General features: G+C 38.1%; 1 protein-coding gene across 2 annotated transcripts in view; it reads right to left on the bottom strand.

Annotated features, from left to right (window-relative positions):
- Positions 1 to 463: 463 nt before the first annotated feature.
- Positions 464 to 22,982, bottom strand: part of SP3 (Sp3 transcription factor) — a 37,913-nt gene continuing 15,394 nt past the window's right edge. For both annotated transcript variants that reach the window (XM_075756629.1, XM_075756628.1), the window contains 3 exons: positions 11,423 to 11,615; positions 4,427 to 4,623; positions 464 to 2,224 (listed from right to left, as the gene is read on the bottom strand). In XM_075756629.1, the coding sequence (XP_075612744.1) occupies positions 1,908 to 2,224; positions 4,427 to 4,623; positions 11,423 to 11,615 (707 nt within the window). In that variant the 3' untranslated portion in view covers positions 464 to 1,907. The remainder of the gene's footprint in view (positions 2,225 to 4,426; positions 4,624 to 11,422; positions 11,616 to 22,982) is intronic.

The following is a 22,982-nucleotide window of genomic DNA, read 5'->3' as shown; positions in this document are numbered from 1 at the left end:
ATTGCCTTGCTCTTCCAGTCATATTTTCTAAGCTCACAGCTTTTTCCCTCTTGTAGTTAGTAGTTTTTCCTATGCTTTAAGCAAAAGGCCATTATCCCTTTTAGCCACAGTTCCCTATCAAGACTGCCTGTACTGCAGCATTAAGTGTCAGGGGACTTATATCCTATAGAATATAAAAATAAATTTATTTCCCGTTTCCTTCATGCCCTGCTCAGCATAAGGTCAAAACAGTTACACTGCACCAACACAGTATATAGTACATGAATGTCCATCCACATACAGATGGGGTTTTATTTTTTGAGAGCAAGGAGGTGGTGTATTACCATCTCCTCACCCATAAGGAAAGGAAACACTATTTCGACTTCCCACCATCTAGTGCAAAATAGTAAAACATCTCAGGCTATCAAGACATATTATGAAATTACACCTTGTTAGTTAACAAGAAGTACAGTAAACTCAAGTCAAAAGAAAAAAAAATAGTGTTTTATTAACTACCACACTGTTATAATACACTTTAAACGTACAATAAGGTAGCCTTTAAATTTGAGGTGGTTTTAAGAATAACAAATGAACAGATTTCCAAATGTTTGTAAATAGGTGAACTGCAGTAATTATTGTACATTTTTTGAAAATGGTATAGCACTTACAGACTGGCTATATAACTTCATTTTGTACATTTTTCTATAATTGAAAATATAAACAGTAATTAAAAAATAAAAAGAAAATTCAGCATAATAAAAAACATATATGTTTATCAGTTAAATGTACTGGATACATACAATTTTTAAGGGAAGAAGCAAAAAAGGAAAGATGGCTGATATTTAAATGCAGATTGACTAACCAAAAACTAAACAACAAACAAATAAAAACCTCATAAAACCCCTAGTTCACTATGACTATATCCATATGTTTGGGAGTACTGTCAATATGGAAGTGATTTTTCTGTTGTATTTGCATATGTTATATTTTATTGGTAATTTACATGATGGCTTTTAAGGCCCTGGCAGACAGATGGTTTTTGAAAAAAGATTTGATAAAAATCACTGCTGAGACGCAATACACCTTATTTTTGGTCCTCCAATGTTCAAAAGAAGGGATATACTTCACTATAACGTTTGCCTTACCACCCAAATGCCTCAACCTATACATTTTTTTTTTTTTTTAACATTTTAAGCTTTTTAAACATTGGTTATATTGCCCACCTTGGTTATTGAAAGAATATTAACAAGACATCATTTTGGCAAATTAAATCTTAAACATGGCTTTTCAATAGGATTTAAAAGGTGACTATCCCTAGAGTTCCATGTTAAAATGTAGTTTTCAAAATCTTACAAGAGTAATGCTTAAAATATTGTACATAGTTAACCTAATTAAAATAATTAGCTTCAAAATGACAAGTTGATGAGCTAAGTAAAGCCTACACTATGTAACATTTGCTTGGAAACTTGATTTGTCAGTTATGCATAATAAAAATTCCAGTCATCAAGAAAATTACAAAATTTCTTTATCATAACATGATTTCTTTTCACCCATCAACTTCTTTTATCTTACAATAGATAAATACCAACATGTTCTCATTTTTTTACACTAAACCACACAGGATTGATGCATTTGGTTAGACTACCATTTCCATCGTTAAATTCTTTTTTTTTTTTTTTTAATATAACTTGGTAAAATTTCATCTCTTCTAGATTCCAAAAGTACCTACAAAACCCATGCAATTTTACCATTTTAATATACTATGGAATATCATACAAAGTAAGGCATTTCAGTGTCATGTATAACCAAGTTACTGTCAATCCAAAAATTTTTGCACATCAATAAAAAGATATCTAAGAACTTAGGAACAATATTCTTCTCACTACTGTATAAAAATAACCACAATTAATAGGTATCTTGTGTAATATTTACTCCATTGTCTCGTTTCCCGAAACTGTGACAAGCTGTAAAGGTATTTCAGTGTTGGTAAGAATATCCTGATTGCTGGTGCCAGATGTATTAACAGTTCCTATTCCTGAAACAGAACCTTGTTGAATATTTGCAAGGATAAGTGTTGTTCCTCCTGCAGTAATCAAAGTATCATCAGGTGTTGCTTCTACTGATGCCAGCACTGTACTGCTAGAGTGAATACCTTTTTTATTCTGATGTGTTTTAATGTGTTTGGCAAGGTGGTCACTTCTCATAAAGCGTTTTGAACATTCTGGACAGACAAATTTCTTCTCACCTGTCAAAGAAGGTAAGAAAAAAAAATGTTTTCAAGAACATTAAAAATATCACATGTATGACAAAAACTGGGATAACTTACTGCCTTTAAGAGTCAGAATTCTAACAACTCTATACTGAGGAAAAAAGCAATCCAACACAATAAACTTTTGTGTTAAATGTCTAGACATCTATACAAATCCTGTAAAAGAATTGATTCATTTTCCTGTGTCTCACTGAGTTTGGGGAGATCCTTCAGGCAAGCTAAAGAGCATTGCCATCTCATATCCTCAGGCTGCTACATTTCACTGCAATTATTACCAATAAATAACTTTTAAGAGGAGAACAAAACCTGCCAAATGATGGACAGGGAAGACTATATGAGCTCCTGCAGAATCACACTTGAGACTGACAGACAAGATCACAGGGTAATTCAGGTCTGAAGGGACCTCTGGAGGTCTTTAGTCTGATCTCTCTCTAAGCAGGGTCAGCTACGAGGTCAGACCTGGTTGCTCAGGAATTTACCCAGTTTGGGCTTGAAAAGATTTAAGGATGGAGACTGCAGAAACTCTCTGGGCATCCTGTTCCAGTGCCTGGCTGTCCTCACGATGAAAAAGTTTTAATTTATATCTGGTCTGAAGCTCTCTTGTTTCAACTTATGTCTGCTGTCTTTCATCCTCCCACCAATGGAAAGTCTGTCTCTGTCTTCTTAATGGTGGCCTTGCAGGTACTAGAAGGTTGCTATTAAGCTCCCCCCTGCCCTTAGTCTTGTCTTTGTGCAGCTGAGTAAGCCCAGTTCCTACAGCCTCTCCTCATAAGGCAAATGCTCCAGCTTCCTGATCATCTTGGTCACCCTTTAGTGAACTCAATCCTATTGATCAATGTCTGTCTTATATTGGGGGCTGAAAACTAGATGCAATACTCTAGACACAGACTAACCAGTGCTGAGAAGAAGGGGATAACCTCTTCCCTAGCACTAGTGTCTCTGCTTCTGTTGATACAGCCCTGGCCATCTTTGCTGCTGGCTCTTGCTCACACTTGGTTGTCTACCAAGACTCCCAGGTACTTTTCAGTAGAGCTACTTCCCAACTAGCCAGTGCTTAGCATGTGTTGCTGCAAGGGTTAACTCCATCCCAGCTGCAATACTTTGTGTTTATCCTTGCTGAATTTCATAAGGTTCCTGTCAGCCCATTCCTTCAGACTCAACCCCTCTGAGTAGCAGCCTCTAATGCATTGACGGGTCACCCCAGTTTGGTGTCATCCGGAAACGCAACAAGTGTGCACTCTGTTGCCTCTTCCAGGTCAGTGATAAAGATGTTAAACAGGTCAAAGGATAGATCCCTGCAGTTCTCTACTTTTTATTGGTATGCAGGTACCCTAGGAGCCATTAACCATACCCTCTGAGCTGGTCATCCAGACGGACCGTAACATCCCAGTTTGGATTTAAGCATCCAACATGCCTAACAAAAACACACCATTAGGTACGAAACATGAAATATTTTTCATAGACATTGCAAAGACAGTTTTCTAAGCAATGTAAATGCTGATAAGCACATAAATTATTTATCTATTGTCACTGAGTTTTTCAAATAGTCTAATTTTAAAAGGTAAGCATCCTCTAGGATGTAATTATGGATTCAGTTTGTAGGAAAGTAGGTAATACAGACAATAGATTTGAAACAAACTGCTCCTTGAAAGAAGAGTTAGACTAATTTCTTTTCTTTGTATTAGACAAAATGAACCTGGAGTTCCTAATGGATGGTCTCACCATGAAACTAGAAGATGTAGAGTGATGCACCACCACATGTTGTTCCTTGATTTTGTGAATGGCATCTAAGCTCTTGGACATGTAGCCCTCCATTTTTATTTTTCTTTTTAAAATAAGAGAAAATTATTGAAGTTTTAAGCTAGAACAACAGTTCTGATGTGGTTCAAACAAATGAAATGCATTGCAGAACCTGAATCAAATTATTCTGATTAAGCTATGCTAAATATTATCTTAAATATCAGTTCTGAATCAAAAAAAGGTAGCTGTTTTTCCTCCTCAGACCTACTAAAGAAACCCAAGTATATACTTAGCTCTAAGTATTAGCTGATTTTAGAAAAGTCACACTATGTGAAAATAAATCCAATAGAAAGATCTGTTCTCCTCTTAAAAGTCATTTATCCAAGCCCTCACAGGACACGTCTTTAGTTAAATGCACCCGAATCAAAGACTGAAAACCTGTGTGCGTTCTTCGGTGTCGCTGAAGCTCATCACTGCGAGTGAACCTTTTGCCACAGAACATCCAAGTACAAACAAATGGACGCTCTCCAGAATGCCAGCGGAGATGAGCTCTCAGATGTGAAGTTTTGCCATATACTTTGCCACACCCTGGTATGTGACAAATGTGTTGCTTCTTTTTTCCCAAGTTGGAGCCTCTGTTTAAAAAAAAAAAAAAAAAAAAAAAAAGTTTTTAATTCAAATACATTCCTCCTAAATACTGGTCATACATGTAAGTGATGTTACATACACCAACAGATCTGCAAACGAACCTGAGCAGCTTCCCATTTTTGTTTCAAGTACAATCAGAGTCCAGCACACTCCGTAAGAAGCTGGAACTAAGTTCTGTAATGCTATCCCGATTCTGCAACAAACTATAAATTCAACAGCATGCAAAATTTAAATGATGGAAGTGTCATCTTTAGCAAGCATACACGTATATAAAGTTGGAAATACTGTCATTATGGCAGTTTGTGCTACTTTGATGCTGAAGTGCCCATATTTTAAATTTCTCCCAGTTTCAGTTTTTACCATACCAAAGACAGTTTTGGCAAAGAAAAACACAAATGACTGCAATTGCCAAAACGGAAACTGGAGATTTTGGCAATTGGAAAGAGAACAGATGGGACTTTTGGCATCTTGGGGAAACCTGAGAAGCATCTTGGGGAACCTGAGGACAAGTATACTAACCCAACTATTTCCACTAAAAGGAGTGGCAGTGAAACAGCTGATCTTGCTGACATTTAAATTAATTTATTGGTATTTCAGAAAAGAAAAAAAAATCCATCAAAATGAACACATAATTCACAGATAGTATAATCCAGACTACTGAGCTTTATGCCTATTTTCAGATGCCACCTCACTGAAATGGTAGGTGATTGATTCAGGGGAAGCACCTAACACAAAAGCCTATTTTTAATTTTTTTTTCTTTAAATAAAATCTTATCTCAGAGAGAGATAAGAGCCTCTGAAGACCTAGAGAAAGAGATCAGTCTGGCCAGCGCAGGGCATCATGATTGATTTTAGCCAATTTAAGTGTTTGCTGCTGCTGAAAGGGGCACTCCAGGGAATAGATCTGGCTGACAACGCAGCTATATGAATGGTAAATGCTGGTACAAGGGAGGAGATTGGAAAATGCAGCCAAGCATCAGGCCACCTTATTCATCAGCAATGTTAACTTAGACCAGCTTAAGTGGATTCTGAAATCACAGTCTTGGGCACTCCATCCTCCATGACTGATTATACAATTTTCAGTTGCCTCCTCAGGGCAATTTTTTTCCTTAAATTGGGTGCTCAGCTTCTGCTTTACAGTCCAGTGGCTGAAGGATTTGCCAAGCAACTATTAGACCTAGATTCTCATCCTTGCATTCAGAACAATTCTGTTTTACATCTAATGAGGGTTGAGAGTAAAATGCATACACACTTTAAGGAGCTAGCAATTGGAGCAAGCATTTCTGAACAGGCACAGAAATTAACTCACTCTAGAAACTCACAGCAGTTAAAGGGAAATCCAACCTAAGCACATATGTACTTAACAAATTCCAGACAGTCCAGAAAAGAGATAAAATCCAATTAAGTCCTAGAAAATGTTTCTAAGAAGTCTCGATATACAGCGATCTTCATACTGCTTCATTAGTAATTTTGTCTCAGAAGAAAAAACTATCACTTTTACATACTAATTATTTGTCATGACAACATAGGTTTTGACTTCAGAACAAGTTCAACAGCAGCGGAAGTAGAGAGTCCAGAAGGCTTTTGACCCTGCTGTGGTATCAGTTAACTCATATGAGCCTATGGATGTGGTAACAGAAGAGATTCTGCTTATCTTATTTTGGTTCTATTGCCACCCCTCAATCCTTAGCCTCACAGAAAGCTCACCTGCCTGTTTTATCCAGCTTGTTTATAAATTTCATGCAAAAAATTCTCTGGCATCTGATCTGACACCTTAAGCTCTTCCATCATTATTAGTCTTGGCAAGAATACTTTTGACTTTATTTTCCCTTTTCAAATGTCCAAAAAGAAGATAACTTCCTTGGACCAGGACAAACGTTGCCTTTTTTACATCTCCTACCTCAGGTAGGAGAGACGTCAGGTTCACACTTTTCCATGGCCTTCCCTCAAGCCAAGATTAAACTTAGCTGTAATGTCAGGCATTTAACTTTGTACTATGCCACCTACACAAAAGCTCAATATTCACCAGTTTTCAACAGTCCGCCAATCTCAAAGGCATTTAGCAAAATCTCTTTAGATTGCCCCCTTTCTTTTCTAATTTCTCAGCCTCTGCAGATGGCTAGGCCAACACACAAAACTCACTCTACCTGTAACAGTTCCAGCAGATTTCATCTACCAGCCCAAAAGACCCAGCTCTCTGGACTCCAAGGGAGACATTTCCTGTATTCCTCCTTTTGCCTTACTGCAACCAGTTGCACAGTTCTCAGGCTCTATGTTTGCCTTCATCTAATGATTCAGTTCTAGATAGCTCTTCTTCAGGTCCTCTTGTTCAGTGGCTCAAGGCACGCAGCAATTGCAGTGCAAGGCAAAGGAACACCCATGGCTCTTCTCCATTATACAGTCTTGGTAACTGAAAGAATTCTCCACAGGATCCCGCTGTGTCTTTAATTGCCTGTCCAACTCCACGTAACCCTACGAAGCGCTCAGCCTGCGCTTATTATAACAAAATGTATTTCTGCATTTGAGAATATATTACTGTATATAGAATATTTTTTGTATTTGGTATTTCACCCTCATGCCTTCTCCAAATATAGTATAGTCTTCCCCTTCACAATAATCAGTACAAATATTATGTAACTTTGTATGATACAGTACATAAATGTGACACAAATGACATGAAATCACATCAAAATTCCCTTAGAATAATTTTAAGATTCCTAAGTCAATCATTTGAAGTTGCTTAATTGCCTCTTTAGTCTAGACTGAAGGAAACCAAGGTTCAACTCACGGTCAGCTTACTGTGCATAAGTGGTGTAGTATATGTAATTCTAAGCACTCCACCTAAATGGTGACAGAATTCCTTAACTGACTACAAAGTTTAGAGAGAGGGGAAAGTTAGGGATCCACAGAATGAAATCTGCAAGACTACCGTGAATGAGTAACTAAGTGTATTTATTCTACACAGCTTCATATAGGCATCTGCATGTTTGCTTCATGTGTGCTCTAAACTGACTGGGTATGAGCCAAATTCCATCTGGATGCTTTGCAGCTGTGACAGTCTGGCACTATGCCCTAACACGTCATGCTAAGAGGCCTTTCTTGCTGCACTGGCCAATAACCATCATCACTGAGTAAAAGGATAGGACTCAGGCCTGCTCCTTGACTGGAGTCTTCAAATCAATTAATATTAAGTATTTTCATAGTACAGTTTAGCTTTATAAAAATTGGAAACTATGTTTCTCAGTAACCATGCAGAATGCAACGGTTTCAGCAGGAGACATCTTCATCCACTGAAAAACTGGACTTTCAGTCCAGCAGTACTTCCAGGAGGAACATCAAGTATTTCAAGGGTAAAGCATACACCTACTAGTTATTTTAAGGATGTGTATATTAGAGTTACATACCTGAAGCAGTACTTCAGAAGCACCGATCCTCTATTGATCCAGACAGTAGTAGCTACATCTCAATGTAATGCCAGATGTAATTGAGATGAGCGTGAAATCTCCAGATGCAACTGAGAGGAGGGTGAACTTCCCATCTAACTTCAGACACCCTAACTAGAAGCCTCATACAGTCTGTCTGGGATCAGAGTCATCCTTTGAGGTACACCTCTCTTATGTCTCTCTCTCTCTCTCCCCCCCCACTTCCTTATCCCCCATTTACTACATAAGCTTGAGGCTATAAGGTTTTAATTTACACATCTAATACATCATCCTCTTCGTTTCCTACCTGCCCCCTGCCAAGTAAGGTAAAGATAATACTGGCTTCCTACTTCACAGGACTGGTACAAATAGAAATCCTTTGAAGACTGCAATGTAGTCTAATTCTGTATTGAGAATAAAAACAAAACAACAAAAGCCAACAACAAAGAACAGAAAAAAAACCCTCAACTCCTCTTTGCATCCAGAAAACAGAAAAGAAATGCCAAAACTAAGGCTACACAAAGATGAAATTATGATGATGAAGTCTGCATATGTGAAGCCATGTACTACCTTTTCCTACTCCATTCAGTGCATAGGAGTGATAGTATTCATTGAGTGAAATGCTATTCAGCTTTTTCATACTGATTTAATGCACTTTTCTTGTCTTACATATTATTTAAGTACTATCTTAAATACAGAATTATTCATTTCCCCAAGGTGGTTTTTTTTTTTTCCTCATCATGGGCACTCACAACACTCACAGTGTCTAAGCAATTCACAAACATTAATGAATTTATCATCTTGCAACACTCCTGTGTAGTGAACTTGAACTAGTACAATCATTTCATACATCCAAGTATGAGACAAAGAGATTAAGGCCGAAACTATCCAACACCCACCAGTTTGAGGTATCAAGTTCAATATAGCAGAAGCATATTTTCTTAAGAGTGCTGTAGATGTTCACAATTCAGCTCAATCAACTTCTTTACAGGAATGAACTCAGTACTTCTGCAGTGGAAAACATGGGGGGGACAAACACCTCCAAAACTTCAGAGCCCTGTTCCTGCAGTCCCGTATCTCATTCCCTAAATGCCTTCCACTTTCTGCAATAAGTGAAGCAGGCGCCAATCATTACAGAGCCCTGATTCACCCCCCTGTGCATCATCCATCCCATCCATTGAATGGCACTGGGGTCATACGAAAAAAATAGTATGCAGCCATGTAATTAGAAACCAAATGATAATGCATATGCACAAGGGATTAAAGTTGCCCAGGATAGCTTAACTTCAACATTTGCCAACTTCCAAGTTTTCAATTTTGCAATTTTTAACATCATTTTAAGAACTGTGAATGCTATCTGAAGAAATTTATAAAAACAAATGTCCTATTATCTGAAACTCCACAAGTCATCAGCAGAGTTGAAAGACAGATCAAAACTCAGAATTACAGCACTACAGATAAACAAGTAACTGTAGCAGCTATGGAACATGATCAACATGTATCAGAGGGAGAAAGAAAATACTCCTCCAAGTGGGCTTACTTCTTTTTGATCAACTCTGAATGAATTCTACACTCTGGTGGGAAAATTGCTCTAGCAACTGTAGGCACTTTCACTCTTTTCTGTTTCCCCACTATTATCTCCTTCATTACCCTGTTTCTATTCCAGTCCTAATTCTTCCTGACTTCCTGTCCTACTTTTCCTACTTACTTTGTGTATTTGATGTGTCCAGTCCTTCCTTTACAGTGGATTTCAGATTCCCACCCACCTAAAAACTCTGTCCTAGCTCTTATCTCAACTCCTTCCCAAATTCCCATATCTGAGTTTCAGGCAGACTACACCCTTCTCCAGACTTCATCAAAATGATCTCTCAAAAAGATTCTCTCTTGGACTTCGACTTTAAAATTTGGTGTTACAGCAACTCCCCTTAGGAGGAAGAGGATTTTAAAGTGAAGATGTCTCTAAATTAAAGCCAGTGTAGTTTGGAATAGAGCACAAGGAAGATGTAACATGTGAAATCTCTATGTTTCCTAAGAGTACAGCCAGTGCAAATCACATTTGCAGAGTTTTCTCCTAGATGGAAGCAAATCTCAACCCAGGGTATACTTTGGGCAGATCTTCATGGCAGAGCCAAGGTTCACCAAGAACTTAGAAATCTGTGTCGGGTTTCAGTGAACGACACATAGGAATTTAACAAGAAGAAGCTGATGGACAAAGATGTTATATAACCTTAACTGCAGATTAGCTTCATTTGTGATGTAAATGTATGAAAGTGTTTTTTGTCTTAAACACTTAATATTTATTTGGCATGGCTGCCTAAGATACCACCTCTCCGTGCTTGCAAAGAAGGTATCTAGAATATACAGCAAAAACCCACAAGAGACTTGTGAATAGGTCTATGAATACACATCAGTCAGTACTATTAGAACTCTTAGAGACATAGGACACTGATAGGTTTTTTAAAGAGAACTCAGTAATTTACACTATAGATCTCACATAAATAAGACTTCCATTTTAGAGAAGAAACTACTATCAAAATGGACAAATTTTAGCATGCTTGAAAGAAGCTCCAGCACAATTATATCAAGCATAAACACATCTAAACATTTTCACTTGTAAAAGGCAAGCCTGTTATCCACACTTTCTCTCTTATATCTGTAATTTACATGTTTAAAAGGAAGTGGTTTGGAATAGAATAAAATCTTTATAATAACAAAAAGCTGAAGAATACTTTCATGAGATGTAGAATAATAAAACATGGCTTCCTATGCAGCTCTGAAGTTTTATACTAATTGGAACTCAGTACCTCTTTGTTAGCCAAATCTCCACTAACTTTGACTGAAAACAACCAGCCAATTCAAAACTTGGCATTTAGAGTTATTATACAAACCTTGTTTTTCTTAGGAAACCAGTGAGTAAGAAAACCAGGATAACTGTATTTTTATAACACTCTAAAGCAATCAAACTGTGGGGAAAAAAATGCTCAATCAGTGAGGAAATGCAGGAACACAGGATTTAATCAAGTCCTTGACATACGATAGGAAGCCAATCACGGATGTGCATATTCCAAAATATTTCATTTTCATATTATTTAGGGCAATCTATCGCCCTCACTTGTACTAGGTGGCATCTAACTCCAGATTTTTCCAATTAATCTCAATCGAGTAACTCAGGATGGAATAATCTGCCCATCCATCTGCAAACCCAGAAATAAAAGTGGCAGCCCTTTATTACATAAGCTCTTTTGCATAAGCCTCTAGGTTTTATCTCACTGCAGACAACTGCTATTAACTAAGGCTCCTTTTTTCCTCATTCATTGTTTGTTTTCATCATTACGTGCATTCTATGACACTGAACGTTACATACCTTCCACCACCTTCTTTGCAGTTGGGACATGTGCAAGCTACTCGTCGCAGTCTTTTTCCCTCTTGATGTGGTTGGTCCCCTTCCTCATCTACCACCTGTACTCTTAAATGTGTTAGATCATTGGTATTCAGTGTAGAATCACCACTGAGCTGCCACTCTTCTGGATCAGGCTCCTCTTCTTTAATCCTAATATCTGAGGAAAAGAACAAACACAGATCCATAAGTAGCCCATTAAATACAGAGAAGGAAACCATAATGATCAAATCTTTTTTCTGTTGAGAGCACTATGTCAGTCAAAAGTCAACATCCTTTAGTGCATACTGACATTGCTTCTGTGCCCTCGTAACCTATAACGTATTTAAAAAGTTTATCTTACTATACATTTCAAAGTTGAAGACAAGCTATAATGAAGTATTAAAGTTTGAGTTTGAACTATTCTTGGTAGGGAATGCTGTCACCAGGAGGATTCTGCCTGCTTGAAACTTGGGAAAAACTGAAGAACAAGAGGTTGGACAGAGGTTGAAAAAAATGTAAACGCATGTTTCAAATGATCATGAGTAGCCATTTATGTTTCCACAGGATTTCTCAATTAGTGTGACACATAGTAGAAACAGCCTTTCTTGATGATCTTCAGAAGTTTTCAGTATGCAGTGATATATAAAGTAATATGAGAAATCAATTCAATAAAAGGTTTTGACCTAAGAAAGACCACGGTATCTAAGAAAAAAAAAAATCATGCCTTTGTTCAATTTTCCCCTTCTCCCCTCAAATTTTTGCCTTTCCCACTATACGTAGAGAAGAAAATATTTAGGGAAGAATGTTATTCAGCATTAGACAAAGGTAAGCAACACATGAACTACTTTAACATTTTGATGAGCTAGTAGTCAAAATAGGTCTTTGCAGTTTCATGGATGCAAAAAACCCTCTTAAGTTATCCTCATAGGATGGACATTTGCAAGTATGTGTTCCCTCTCCCTACAGGGCATTCATTCAATCTAATCCAAGAATTAATTACAGCATCGTAGTACACTGAAACAACAACTATTTAGCAAATTTTAATAGAAACATTTTTCCCCTCAGACACTATTCTGGATTCCCAATGAGCTGAAAGTCTAAGCCTGGATTACAAAAAAAGACAGTTTCTCTGTATCATTTTAGAAAGCTGAACGCCAGCCCCTTCTTTGGTTCAGCAGAGTAGTTTACTTTGGATTTTTTTTCAGTGAAAATGATTAGCCACTAGCACAAACTAATAAGCAAACCATCAATTTATTTTTTTTCTTTAGTTAAGCTTCAAACTAAAACCTGTGTGTCTTTCTGGATGTATTTAAGAGACTGCTTTCTCTGCAGTCTTTTTTATCCTTAAAGCAAACCCCACTCAAATGCTGAAACCTTTATTGAGCACTGTGGCCACTCTAAATTCTTTCTGGGAGTCAGTTCATCAGCCATCATCTGTATAATGAAGACAAAGCTGCACAGATTGCATGATAAAACATATGAAAGACTGTGCTTGGTCAGATCATAAACAGCATCCTGTCCCAGTAGAGATCAGAAAAGAAATTAATAATAAAACATGTAAAGAGTAGTAGTTACCTGTCTGCCTTCCAAATCACCTCCAGCATTCACCTGTTTACAGACGAAGGATGTAGCTACGCACAAAAATTTGCCTGGTGCTAATAAAGTCTCAGTCCAGTCTTTCCCAACACCAGCGTTTGCCTTCCTTTTACTTGCACATGTACAATTACATCACTGCTGTAACTAAAGTTAAAATAATTCTCTAGGAAACCACTGCATTTGGAAGATAATTCCAGGTAAGAAACAGAGAAGTCTAGAATATTTATTTGGTTTGGCTGCAAAAGACAATGCTAGAAATTAAGTTTGCATGAACATGACAGGTTCTGAGCTGTGGGAATCCAGGAGCGAGCACACTCACTTTTGCTGGCTCTTTACACATGTGGTAAGATCCAGCGGAACTATTGTGGTAAGCTTGTCGATAGTGACCGGCACACTCAGCTTCACTGTTACCATAAGAAGTTCACAGTTTCAGACAGCAACGTAACGAGTATCTTTCATGTGAAGACCTAGAAAACCTCTGTGGTGACTTGTAGTCTTCTGCATTAGCCACCAAACTACCTTCCCTACCAAATTAAGCCATTTTCTGAGACTCCCCTATGAAATAATTTTATTATACGTAATAACTTGTATATAGATTTATAAAATTCATTTTACATAAGAAAAGATTAAAGCACTATACAACATACAAAGAGTTTAGAAAACTGGTCTTTCAAGTTGAATGCTATTGAGTATACTAATACATTCACTTACAGCAACTTCAGAAAAAGGCAAAAGCCTGATTTAATCTTATGCCGCTGGGCACATAACAGGAAGTTAAATACAGCAAAGGGGCAAGGCTGCCAGCACAGGCCAATTCAGGCCTCCAAGCAGCTCTTTAGGACTGGATATGTTATGCACCATACTCAAAATTCTTTTACCATTCAAACATTCCACAAAACGTACATTGTATAAATTCTGGTTTTGTTTAAAATAAGAATTAAAGTAATGCTAATAAAATAAAACACTGTATTAAGATAATTTCATTATGATCTTACTAACATTAGACACTGGCATACAGTGAGTTTGCAAAGGCAGTAGCTGAACCCAGTTAGCACTGCGTACTCATACTTCAAAAGAGATACCAGCATGTCCTAGCAAAGATGAATGATCAAATTAGGGTATGGATCTGTGCTCCCAAGACCCAGCTCCCAAGACCCAGCTCCACTACTGAAGTCAAACATTCCATATAACATATGATTTCTCCTGTTACAGTGACATGCCAAAGTCACACTCCAATAGCAGAGATACACCTAACAATAGAAACACGTCCAGAATGTCTATTGCCGCATGCCAGTATCCAGGATTTTCTACCTTCAACTCATGCAATGTTTGTTTCACTTCGCAAACCTTCATCATAAGATCCTTCTGCTTTTTTCAACAGTATCTTTCTATTCCCAGTCCCTCCCAGTCACCACCATTATTGCAGCAGCACAAAGGCTAATAATAGTTTTATAATGGTGGAGGCATAAATGAGAAAATTATTTGGACAAAAAATGAGGGACAGACAAAACACTCCTAAGAGTTGAGGATACCAGAGAAAATAACAATTTGCATGGATATACAATGGTTTATATTATTACCAAAAAAAATGCAAAACTGAAATGAAGTCAAAGTAGTACTGTGTTTGTAATTTTGTGCTGTATTTCCTGGTTATCTTGGTAAGGCAGATAGTGTAGCTAATGCTTCTGAGGTATTCTTCTGAAGGACCATCTTCTACTCCAGGCACACAGAAAAGTACCATGTAAACTGGCAATTTACAGATAGGACTTAATACTTATGTAGATTATACTTTAAATGAAACAAAATTAAAACAAATATCAAAAGATGAAGTGTTTATTTAGCCTCTCCAGGATGTAGTATAGCAGACGGTGGATTGTATCAAATCCCATAGTGAATTAGACTGCCTTAATAAGGTCCTCAGAGCCAATGAGATTGTTACACTCCAAGTAGGTTTTACATTATTACAAGAGAAGAAAAATTCCATCACTGTTTTTGGGGGGGGGGGGGGAAGGAGAGGGTGCCACTGTAATTTAGAGAACAGAAAGAAAACGAAGGAGTAAAAAGGAGAAAGGAAAAGATAAGAGTCTTCTCCAATGCAACAGAACTGGAGATTATGCAAATTCATATAGATAGCAACAACTCCACATTTCTCCCTTGGAACTCCTCTGGGCCATGCTCCATTGTAATTCAGTCTCAACTGACAGAATACTAGGTTTTACACATACTCAGCAAAAAATTGGGCCTAAAAAAAATTTACATAATCCCTAAAATCATGACAAGCTGATGCAAATACTGGTAAATTTCAGGCAACTTTTGTTTTCTACCAATTAAACACAGGCTAAATGAAAGTTATATTTTCTTTATACTATTTTATCTCCATGCTCTCAAATTTCTATATGCCCTTACTTCTTAATTAAGTTCAAGACCTAGCACTAGGTAAGTATGATGGGGAAATTCAGACTGTTTCAACATGCCTACAGATTCTGAACACCTTATATTCTGTTCAAGTTCTTCTTGGTATCTAGTGAGCTAGATTTGGTTTAGGTTTTGCTTTCCTCTAAAGGACAGAAATTGGGACGTTGGTGTACAATTCTGTTCCAAAGGTAGTATTTCAGCCACAGAAAGCCCAGAGCTGGCTACAATATGGAGCAAGTTTAAGTGTATTTGGCAAATAAAAACAATAACTAAGAGATTTGTTTAAAGCACTTCAGAGAAGAATAACTAAACTGCCAGGATGAAACTATGCAGATGTAAATGCAGTTTAAACTATTTTTGAGTACATTTCAACCACAGTGTAGAGAGGATTACTGCTGGTCACTGATACAGCCAGGTCATTTACCTACTTCACCATGTATAAGATGAATGCATCAGTTACACGTCATGTTCTATCTTGCTCTGTTTCAACTAAGACTTTAAGAAAATGCTGTTTTCTTTACCTATGAGAACAGTTATGAGTTTACCCAACAGCCATATAAACAGGGATAAACTGAGAAGGGAGGAGGACGTAGTGCAAAAATGATTCATTTGAGGACTATGCCACCACTTTAATTTTTTGATATATCTGCCTCTGCAGAATGCCACATTAAAGGTACTCTCAGCATTACCTGTAATGGTCCCCAAACTGCAGGCTTCTAGTTTAGCTGCTTTTCCTAGATGCTGAAAGCCACCCTGCCTTTTTACTCAGCTAAGCGTTACAAGTTCCTGATGTGAAAAGCAGAAATATGATCTTTCGACTGAAAACCGATTTGCAGCAAGCAGCACTGCACATACCTTCACACCAGTTTCCTCACAGCATCACATATTGACTGTCTGCAGTTGCAACGTCTTGTAATCAGTCATGCCTATTCATTTCTTTTTCCAAACAGATGCTTCCCTTCCCACCCCTCCCAAGAAAATAGATGTGAATTCCCATCTCCTTTCCATTTTCTCTTGTTAATTTGGTTTTCAGTTTTCTCTACAGTACATCCCACATTCCCTCAGTATCTTGACTCATCTTGCCTTAATCTCTGGATGTGAGCAAGCTTTAATAAAGATGTTCAAATTTCTTTTGAAAGAACGAAGGACACTGTCCTTGTTCATTCTCATCTAAACTAAACTTCCTAAACTAAACTATCTAAATTAAACTCTCCCTACTAGTTGGCCAACTGTGCGAGTCTTTCAGACAGGAAATTCAACAAGGTTAATGATTTCTACTCTGATTTGCCTCCCAAAACTGAAGTGTGAATTTAGGCATTTTTATTACGTAATAAATTACAAGGCGACAGAACACTGCAGAATATCATCTTGAAATACATGCGAACATCAACTCAGAAGAAAGATTCTATCATCTAGTTTCAATAGCTCTAAATCAGGTTTTAAGTTACTGAGGAAAACAACTGTTGCATACAAGTCTAAGAGCAGGACCTCACAGTGCTGAATATTTAAGCGCTACCAGCAAAATGGTTAAAAATAGAGCTACAGAGGTTTTTTCTTGCAAAAAAAAGCCACATAATGTATTTCCAAGTGATCTTATGCATTATTCTAAGCCGATTATTTAAAAAATTTGAATCATGAAAGTACTTAAGCCAGTGCTACCACAACACATATTATACATCAAAGAACAGTTACTTACCCGACAGTAACTGCAGTTCTTTGAGATGTGTTGTCTACAGATTCTCAAGATTTTGGATTCTTATGGACAGTAATGCCTGCTGCAGCATGCCCTTATTTTATCCTTTTTTCCCATAGTTGAAAACGTAAGAGGGGATAACTAGAAAGGGGGAAGAAGAGTTGATCATGCTCGATATAGAAGCAGCCAGGAACTGCAGAAATAAGGAAAGCAGGAGGACACAGAGAATTCTGTGACCAACAGGGTTAAGTATTCCTAGATAAAAGAGTATTAGACTCCTGCTAGGGTCAAACAACAGAATTGTCAGCTGTAATTCAGGAAGGCAGAACTGTTCAGTAAGTATTTCTGTTCTTAGGTAAAACCAAATAATGGTCCCACTGACAATAGGTCAGGAAGAAGTAAAAGCAGCTACTGAAACACTTAATAAATCAAAAGATTGGAATAATTTTCATTCAAATAATTTTACGAGAAGGCTGAAGAGCACTCTGCAGTTTTAATGCTGCAAGTCTTGGACCACGTGAATGCTTCAGTGGGTTAGAAAAAAGCTAGCACTCTGATAATACTGAAAAAGGGTAAACAAAGACTCAAAGAAGTAGAGAAAGAATGAATGCCACTTAAAATGGGATTACGGGAACAATTAGATTCAAAAGTATTTTTTTTAAATCAATGATGACACCATTGTTGATATAATATACTTGACAGTTCTGCACAGCAACTGACTTACTAAGATACAGTAAAACATTTTGATTAAGAAAAATTAAGTACAAAACATATGTGGAATACCTGGATTAAAAACTGGCATGAAGTTTAAATGCAGACTGAGAACTATCATTTCTGTATGATAAGTAATAAGGATATGTCACTGACAAAGTGTATTCTTTCCCCCTTTTGTCCTTAAAAATTGCTACCTTTTGAAAAAGCGTCTTCTACAAGCAGTGAAAGACAACCCATCTACAACCCAGCTTTTTCTTCAAGAGGGCAATCACAATTAGAGTAGGATCCCAGTAAGTATTCCTGGCATTATGAAAAGGCCACCACTGTCCTTGTTGGAAACTTCAGATGCTTTTTATGAGCCAGATGCACTGACATGCTATCTTGAGAGATCAGAACCAAAGTATGTGATCCTGCCAGGAGGTTCAACAGGCAAGAAAACTGCACAGAACTGGAAACCATGGACCTAAAGGGCTGAGACTACAAAAAGACAGAAATTGAGTTTCCAGCCTTCTTTTTAAGTTGAAGCAGTAGCGGACATAAAATCCCTTGCCTCTTTTACTTCACGGATACTTGCCATACTTGCCCACAGGTGTAAGAGTTTTCCTTTTGCTTCAGGAGCATCTTGTAAAAAGGGTATTTGAAAAATGAAAAAGGAAATGCATTGCTCCAAGCTCAGGAGCGATGCATCCCAACAAAGAGGAAGTCAGGCAAAAACACCTGGAAGCCTGCAAGGATGAACAAGGAGCTCCTGGACAAACTCAAGCACAAAAAGGAAGCCTATGGAGGGTAGAAGTAAGGGCAGGTAGCCTGGGAGGAATACAGAGAAATTGTCTGAGCAGCCAGGGATCAGGTTAGGAAAGCTAAAGCCCTGATAGAATTACATCTGGCCAGAGATGTCAAGGGCCAGAAAAGCTTCTATAGGTATGTCAGTTATAAAAGGAAGACTAGGAAAAATGTGGGCCCTCTCTGGAAGGAAACAGGAGACATGGTTACCTGAGATATGGAGAAGGCTGAGGTCCTCAAAGACTTTTTTGCCTGGATGGTTGCACTCAAAGAGTTGCAGTCAATGGCCTGATGTCCAAGTGGAGACCAGGGATGAGTGGTGCTCCTCAGGGGTCAGTGTTGGGACCAGTGCCATTTACCATCTTTGTTGGTGACACAGACAGTGGGATTGAATGCACTCTCAGCAAGTCTGCTGATGACACCAAGCTGTGTGGTGTGGTTGACATGCTGGAAGGAAGGGATGCCATCCAGAGAGACCTTGACAGGCTTGAGAGATGGGCCCATGTGAACCTCATGAAGTTCAACAAGGCCAAATGCAAGGTCCTGCACATGGGTTGGGGCAATCCCAAGTACAAATACAGGCTGGGCAGAGAATGGGTTGAGAGCACCCCAAGGAGAAGGACGTGGGCAGGGGGGGATGGTCGATGAGAAGCTCAACATGAGCCGGCAGCGTGCGCTTGCAGCCCAGAAAGCCAACTGTCCTGGGCTGCACCAAAAGAAGTGTGACCAGCAGGCTGAGGGAGGTGATTCTCCCCCTCTGCTCTGCTCTCGTGAGACCCCACCTGGAGTACTGTGTCCAGCTCTGGGGTCCCCAGTACAAGACATGGGCCTGTTGGAACGAGTCCAGAGGAGGGCCACGAAGATGATCAGAGAGCTGGACCACCTCTCCTATGAAGACAGGCTGAGAGAGTTGGGGTTGTTCAGCCTGGAGAAGAGAAGGCTCCAGGGAGACCTTAGTGCAGCCTTCTGGACCTAAAGGGGCCTACAAGAAAGCTGGAGAAGGACTGTTTATAAGGGCATGTCGTGATAGGGCGAGGGTTAATGGCTTTAAGCTGAAGGAGGGTAGATTTAGATTAGATATTAGGAAGAAATTCTTCTCTATGAGGGTGGTGAGGCACTGGGACAGGTTGCCCAGAGAAGCTGTGGCTGCCCCCTCCCTGGAAGTGTTCAAGGCCATGTTGGCTGGGGCTTTGGGCAACCTGGTCTAGTGGAGGGTGTCCCTGCCCATGGCAGGGGGTTGGAACTAGGTGATCTTTAAGGTCCCTTCCAACCCAAACCATTCTATGATTCTATGATATGAATGAGTACCTGAAACTAGGTAATATATTCTTTTGTGAACATTCTGAAGATATCTGAGCCTAAAATAACTCAGACTTACCTACTTAACCTTGAGAATCTAAGTTGCTTCATCAGACACTCAGCATACATGACAGAATATTCACTTAACAGTAACATACATACAACAAAGTTTCATCTCACCACCATGGGCTGCAAGAGAATGAATTAGACTAGGAGCTGTTTTGGAACACAGAGCAGAAAAGCACATGAAGTACAGACACAGAGGAAGAATGCAACAATTCAATCTTTTCAAGAATTTGAAGAAAAAAATGCAAATCTATTCCACAGCAGGAGATACTACATTAAAAAAATAATAAGACTAAAGCTATTACACTTGAAGTGAGATAATTTACTATATGTTGTTATAAGCAAGATTGTGAAACACATACAAGCACGATCGTCTAATTCTTCCACAATTTATTGATTTCCTTTCAAAACTATGAGAAAATAAGGAATGTAATTTAAGCACGTTGAAAGCAAACTATTTATACAAGATTGGTACATAAATAGCTCTAATGTCTGCACTAACTTAAATTTGTCAGAGTTCCGAATTTAATTTTTCATATCAAAAATAAAACAGTGGGGGAACTGGTTTTAACTATTCTGATTTTACAACATGCAAACTAAATGCCTCAGATGTAAATGGGATAGACCAAAACAGATGTCGTCAGATGAAAATATTTACTTAATATCATTGCTTCAGTTTACTTCATGCATTTCATAAGATTTTTTTTTAAATAATCAGATTTAATTTCATAACACCATGCCCTTCTCTCAGAAGCTTGGTATAAAGAATGCCTTATAAGGAAAAACTGCATAACTGAAAGTAAAATTGATTATGTTAAAAACTGGGACTTAAAAAGAAAGAGAAAAAAACTAAGTTGCGTAATACTGAAAACCAGCCAAAACTTTATAAAAAGTTCTAGATGCCAGAAGAAAGCTATGCTTTCAGTAGCATTCTGCACTACTTCACCAGAAGCATTAAAATATTGCAACAGCCACCCCTGCAAGTAAACTGTAAATACTCCATTTTTAACTCTCTTTGTTTGGTGGTTTAACAGATGTTAGACCAAAGCCTCGCAAGACACCAGCAGATGAAAGATAAGTTGTCACTTGGGCAACTATTTACCTTAAAAATTGTCTGCCAATTTTTTGGCCAAATTTAGATAGCTAAATTACTTCAGCATGATAAAGACTTCACGTTCTGGCAGGAATGGAATGAAGTCCCCACCACAAATAGCCAACCACTCCCACTCTACATCAACTGGAATAAGTGGATAAACAGGCATGACTGTAAGCTTCAATGGCAGCAGGCAGATGAGTCCATAAGTAGCTGAGTATACTCCTGCAGAGGAGGAGCTGGGAAGAAAGATGAAGAAATGAAGACCTCGTATTTGCAGTGGCACTTTGAGTCAACTCTTGAAAGGAATCCCTTTGACTTTATTCCAACTGTAGACCAACCTGGAAAACTGTAGTTTATTTTTAAATAAATGGATCCTCCAGCTGACTGTGTCTGGGTTGATAAGCAGCAAAGTCCCTTCTCAAGCCAATGCTACTTTCTTTCAGGTCACTTGTTAGTTTCATCAGATGCTACTGGAATAGTCAAAAGTAGTATAAAAAAAACACGGATCTAGCATCTTATAAAAAGTTAAGCAACCTATATAAGACCCGGTAAAATTGTTTTTTTTTCAAGGAAATAACCAATCCAAACCTGTGATTCAGTACATTAATAAATTAGCTGAGACGCTATTACAATTAGATTTTGATTAACACTGTTAAGTCTCCTTTGTCTGGACAATGGCTTTAGGGAAAAAAATAATAATCCAAATTCTTTCAAATTGACAAATCTTACAGGATCAGAAACATGAAAATCAAGTTGGCACATTTCAGTACCCTGTGTTTTTCCAAAAGGGCTGTTACTTTATATGAAATGTTTGACGAAGAAATCTATAAACATGCTAATAAAAAGAAATACTTTTCTTGAACAGGTAAGTTGCTAAAGAGTAATGTGAACTGTGCGCGTAATGGCTCTTTTTGTTACACACAATGCAGTATTTTATTAGTAACTGCCAACAAAAGGAGTGAACTACTACAAAGCTTTCTCAGATTTAACTTCCTCTCAAGACCAGAAGCCTGAAGCCAGAACACAGGTGAGAAACGTATCTCCTTCCCAGTGTTTAACACGTAGATACTATTTGATATAGCTTTATGTTTTTAAAAGCAATGCTGAGGAAAGTTTTAGCTATGACTAACCAATACCTTTCCCTTGCCACCGCAAGACAACACTAAGCACAATGAGGAGGAATATGAGCTCTAATGAACATTTTAAGATAAATAAGCTCAGACAAAACTTTCAGAACAAATTGAGTGCAATGGCAGTCTCTGTGTATGTATGCCTGGTAAAGCGGACACTTTGGCAGAAGTATAATTACTGGACATTTTTCAAAGAAAACTGTACATTTCATGGAGAAAGCTATTAGCTTTGTATTAGGGTTGTGATGACTTCCCATTATGTAAACAAAACGCAGGACCTAGGTAAAGACATTTTTTCTTCTCACCATTCCTGAGAACAGTAAAGATGTCCTCTGATGCTTACCTGGGAAGAGAGGCTTGGAAGAACACCTTGGAAGAACACAATGGGCTGTAGCTACCAAAATCTAAAACCTAACCCACAGTTTTCACAGCTACATTGCTAATAGAGCAATCTATGTTCTTTGGACTTCAGATAATTACCGACTATCTCTGACCCAAGACTAGGAATATGTTCTTTTTATTTTTGTCTCAGGCAGAGAAATACAGAACAAAAACAGAAAATACAGCCCGACTCTATTTGTTGTGGAAGTGCATTATCCGGGCTGGAGGGAGAAAATACAGGGAAACCCTTCTTATCTTGCTTCAAAGCTTGTTGGTAGTTTGCAGAAAGAGGAATCGAGTAGCTTCTCACCCTTTAGCTTTAACTTCTCTCAGTCTGCTGTCCCTTTCACGTACCTTCCTCTTTCAGTTTAA

The sequence above is a fragment of the Balearica regulorum genome, chromosome 6 (assembly GCF_011004875.1).
Source record: "Balearica regulorum gibbericeps isolate bBalReg1 chromosome 6, bBalReg1.pri, whole genome shotgun sequence".
Taxonomy (NCBI): Eukaryota; Metazoa; Chordata; class Aves; order Gruiformes; family Gruidae; genus Balearica; species Balearica regulorum.
Note: the sequence above shows the minus strand (reverse complement) of the source record. Positions and strands in the feature narration are given on the sequence as shown.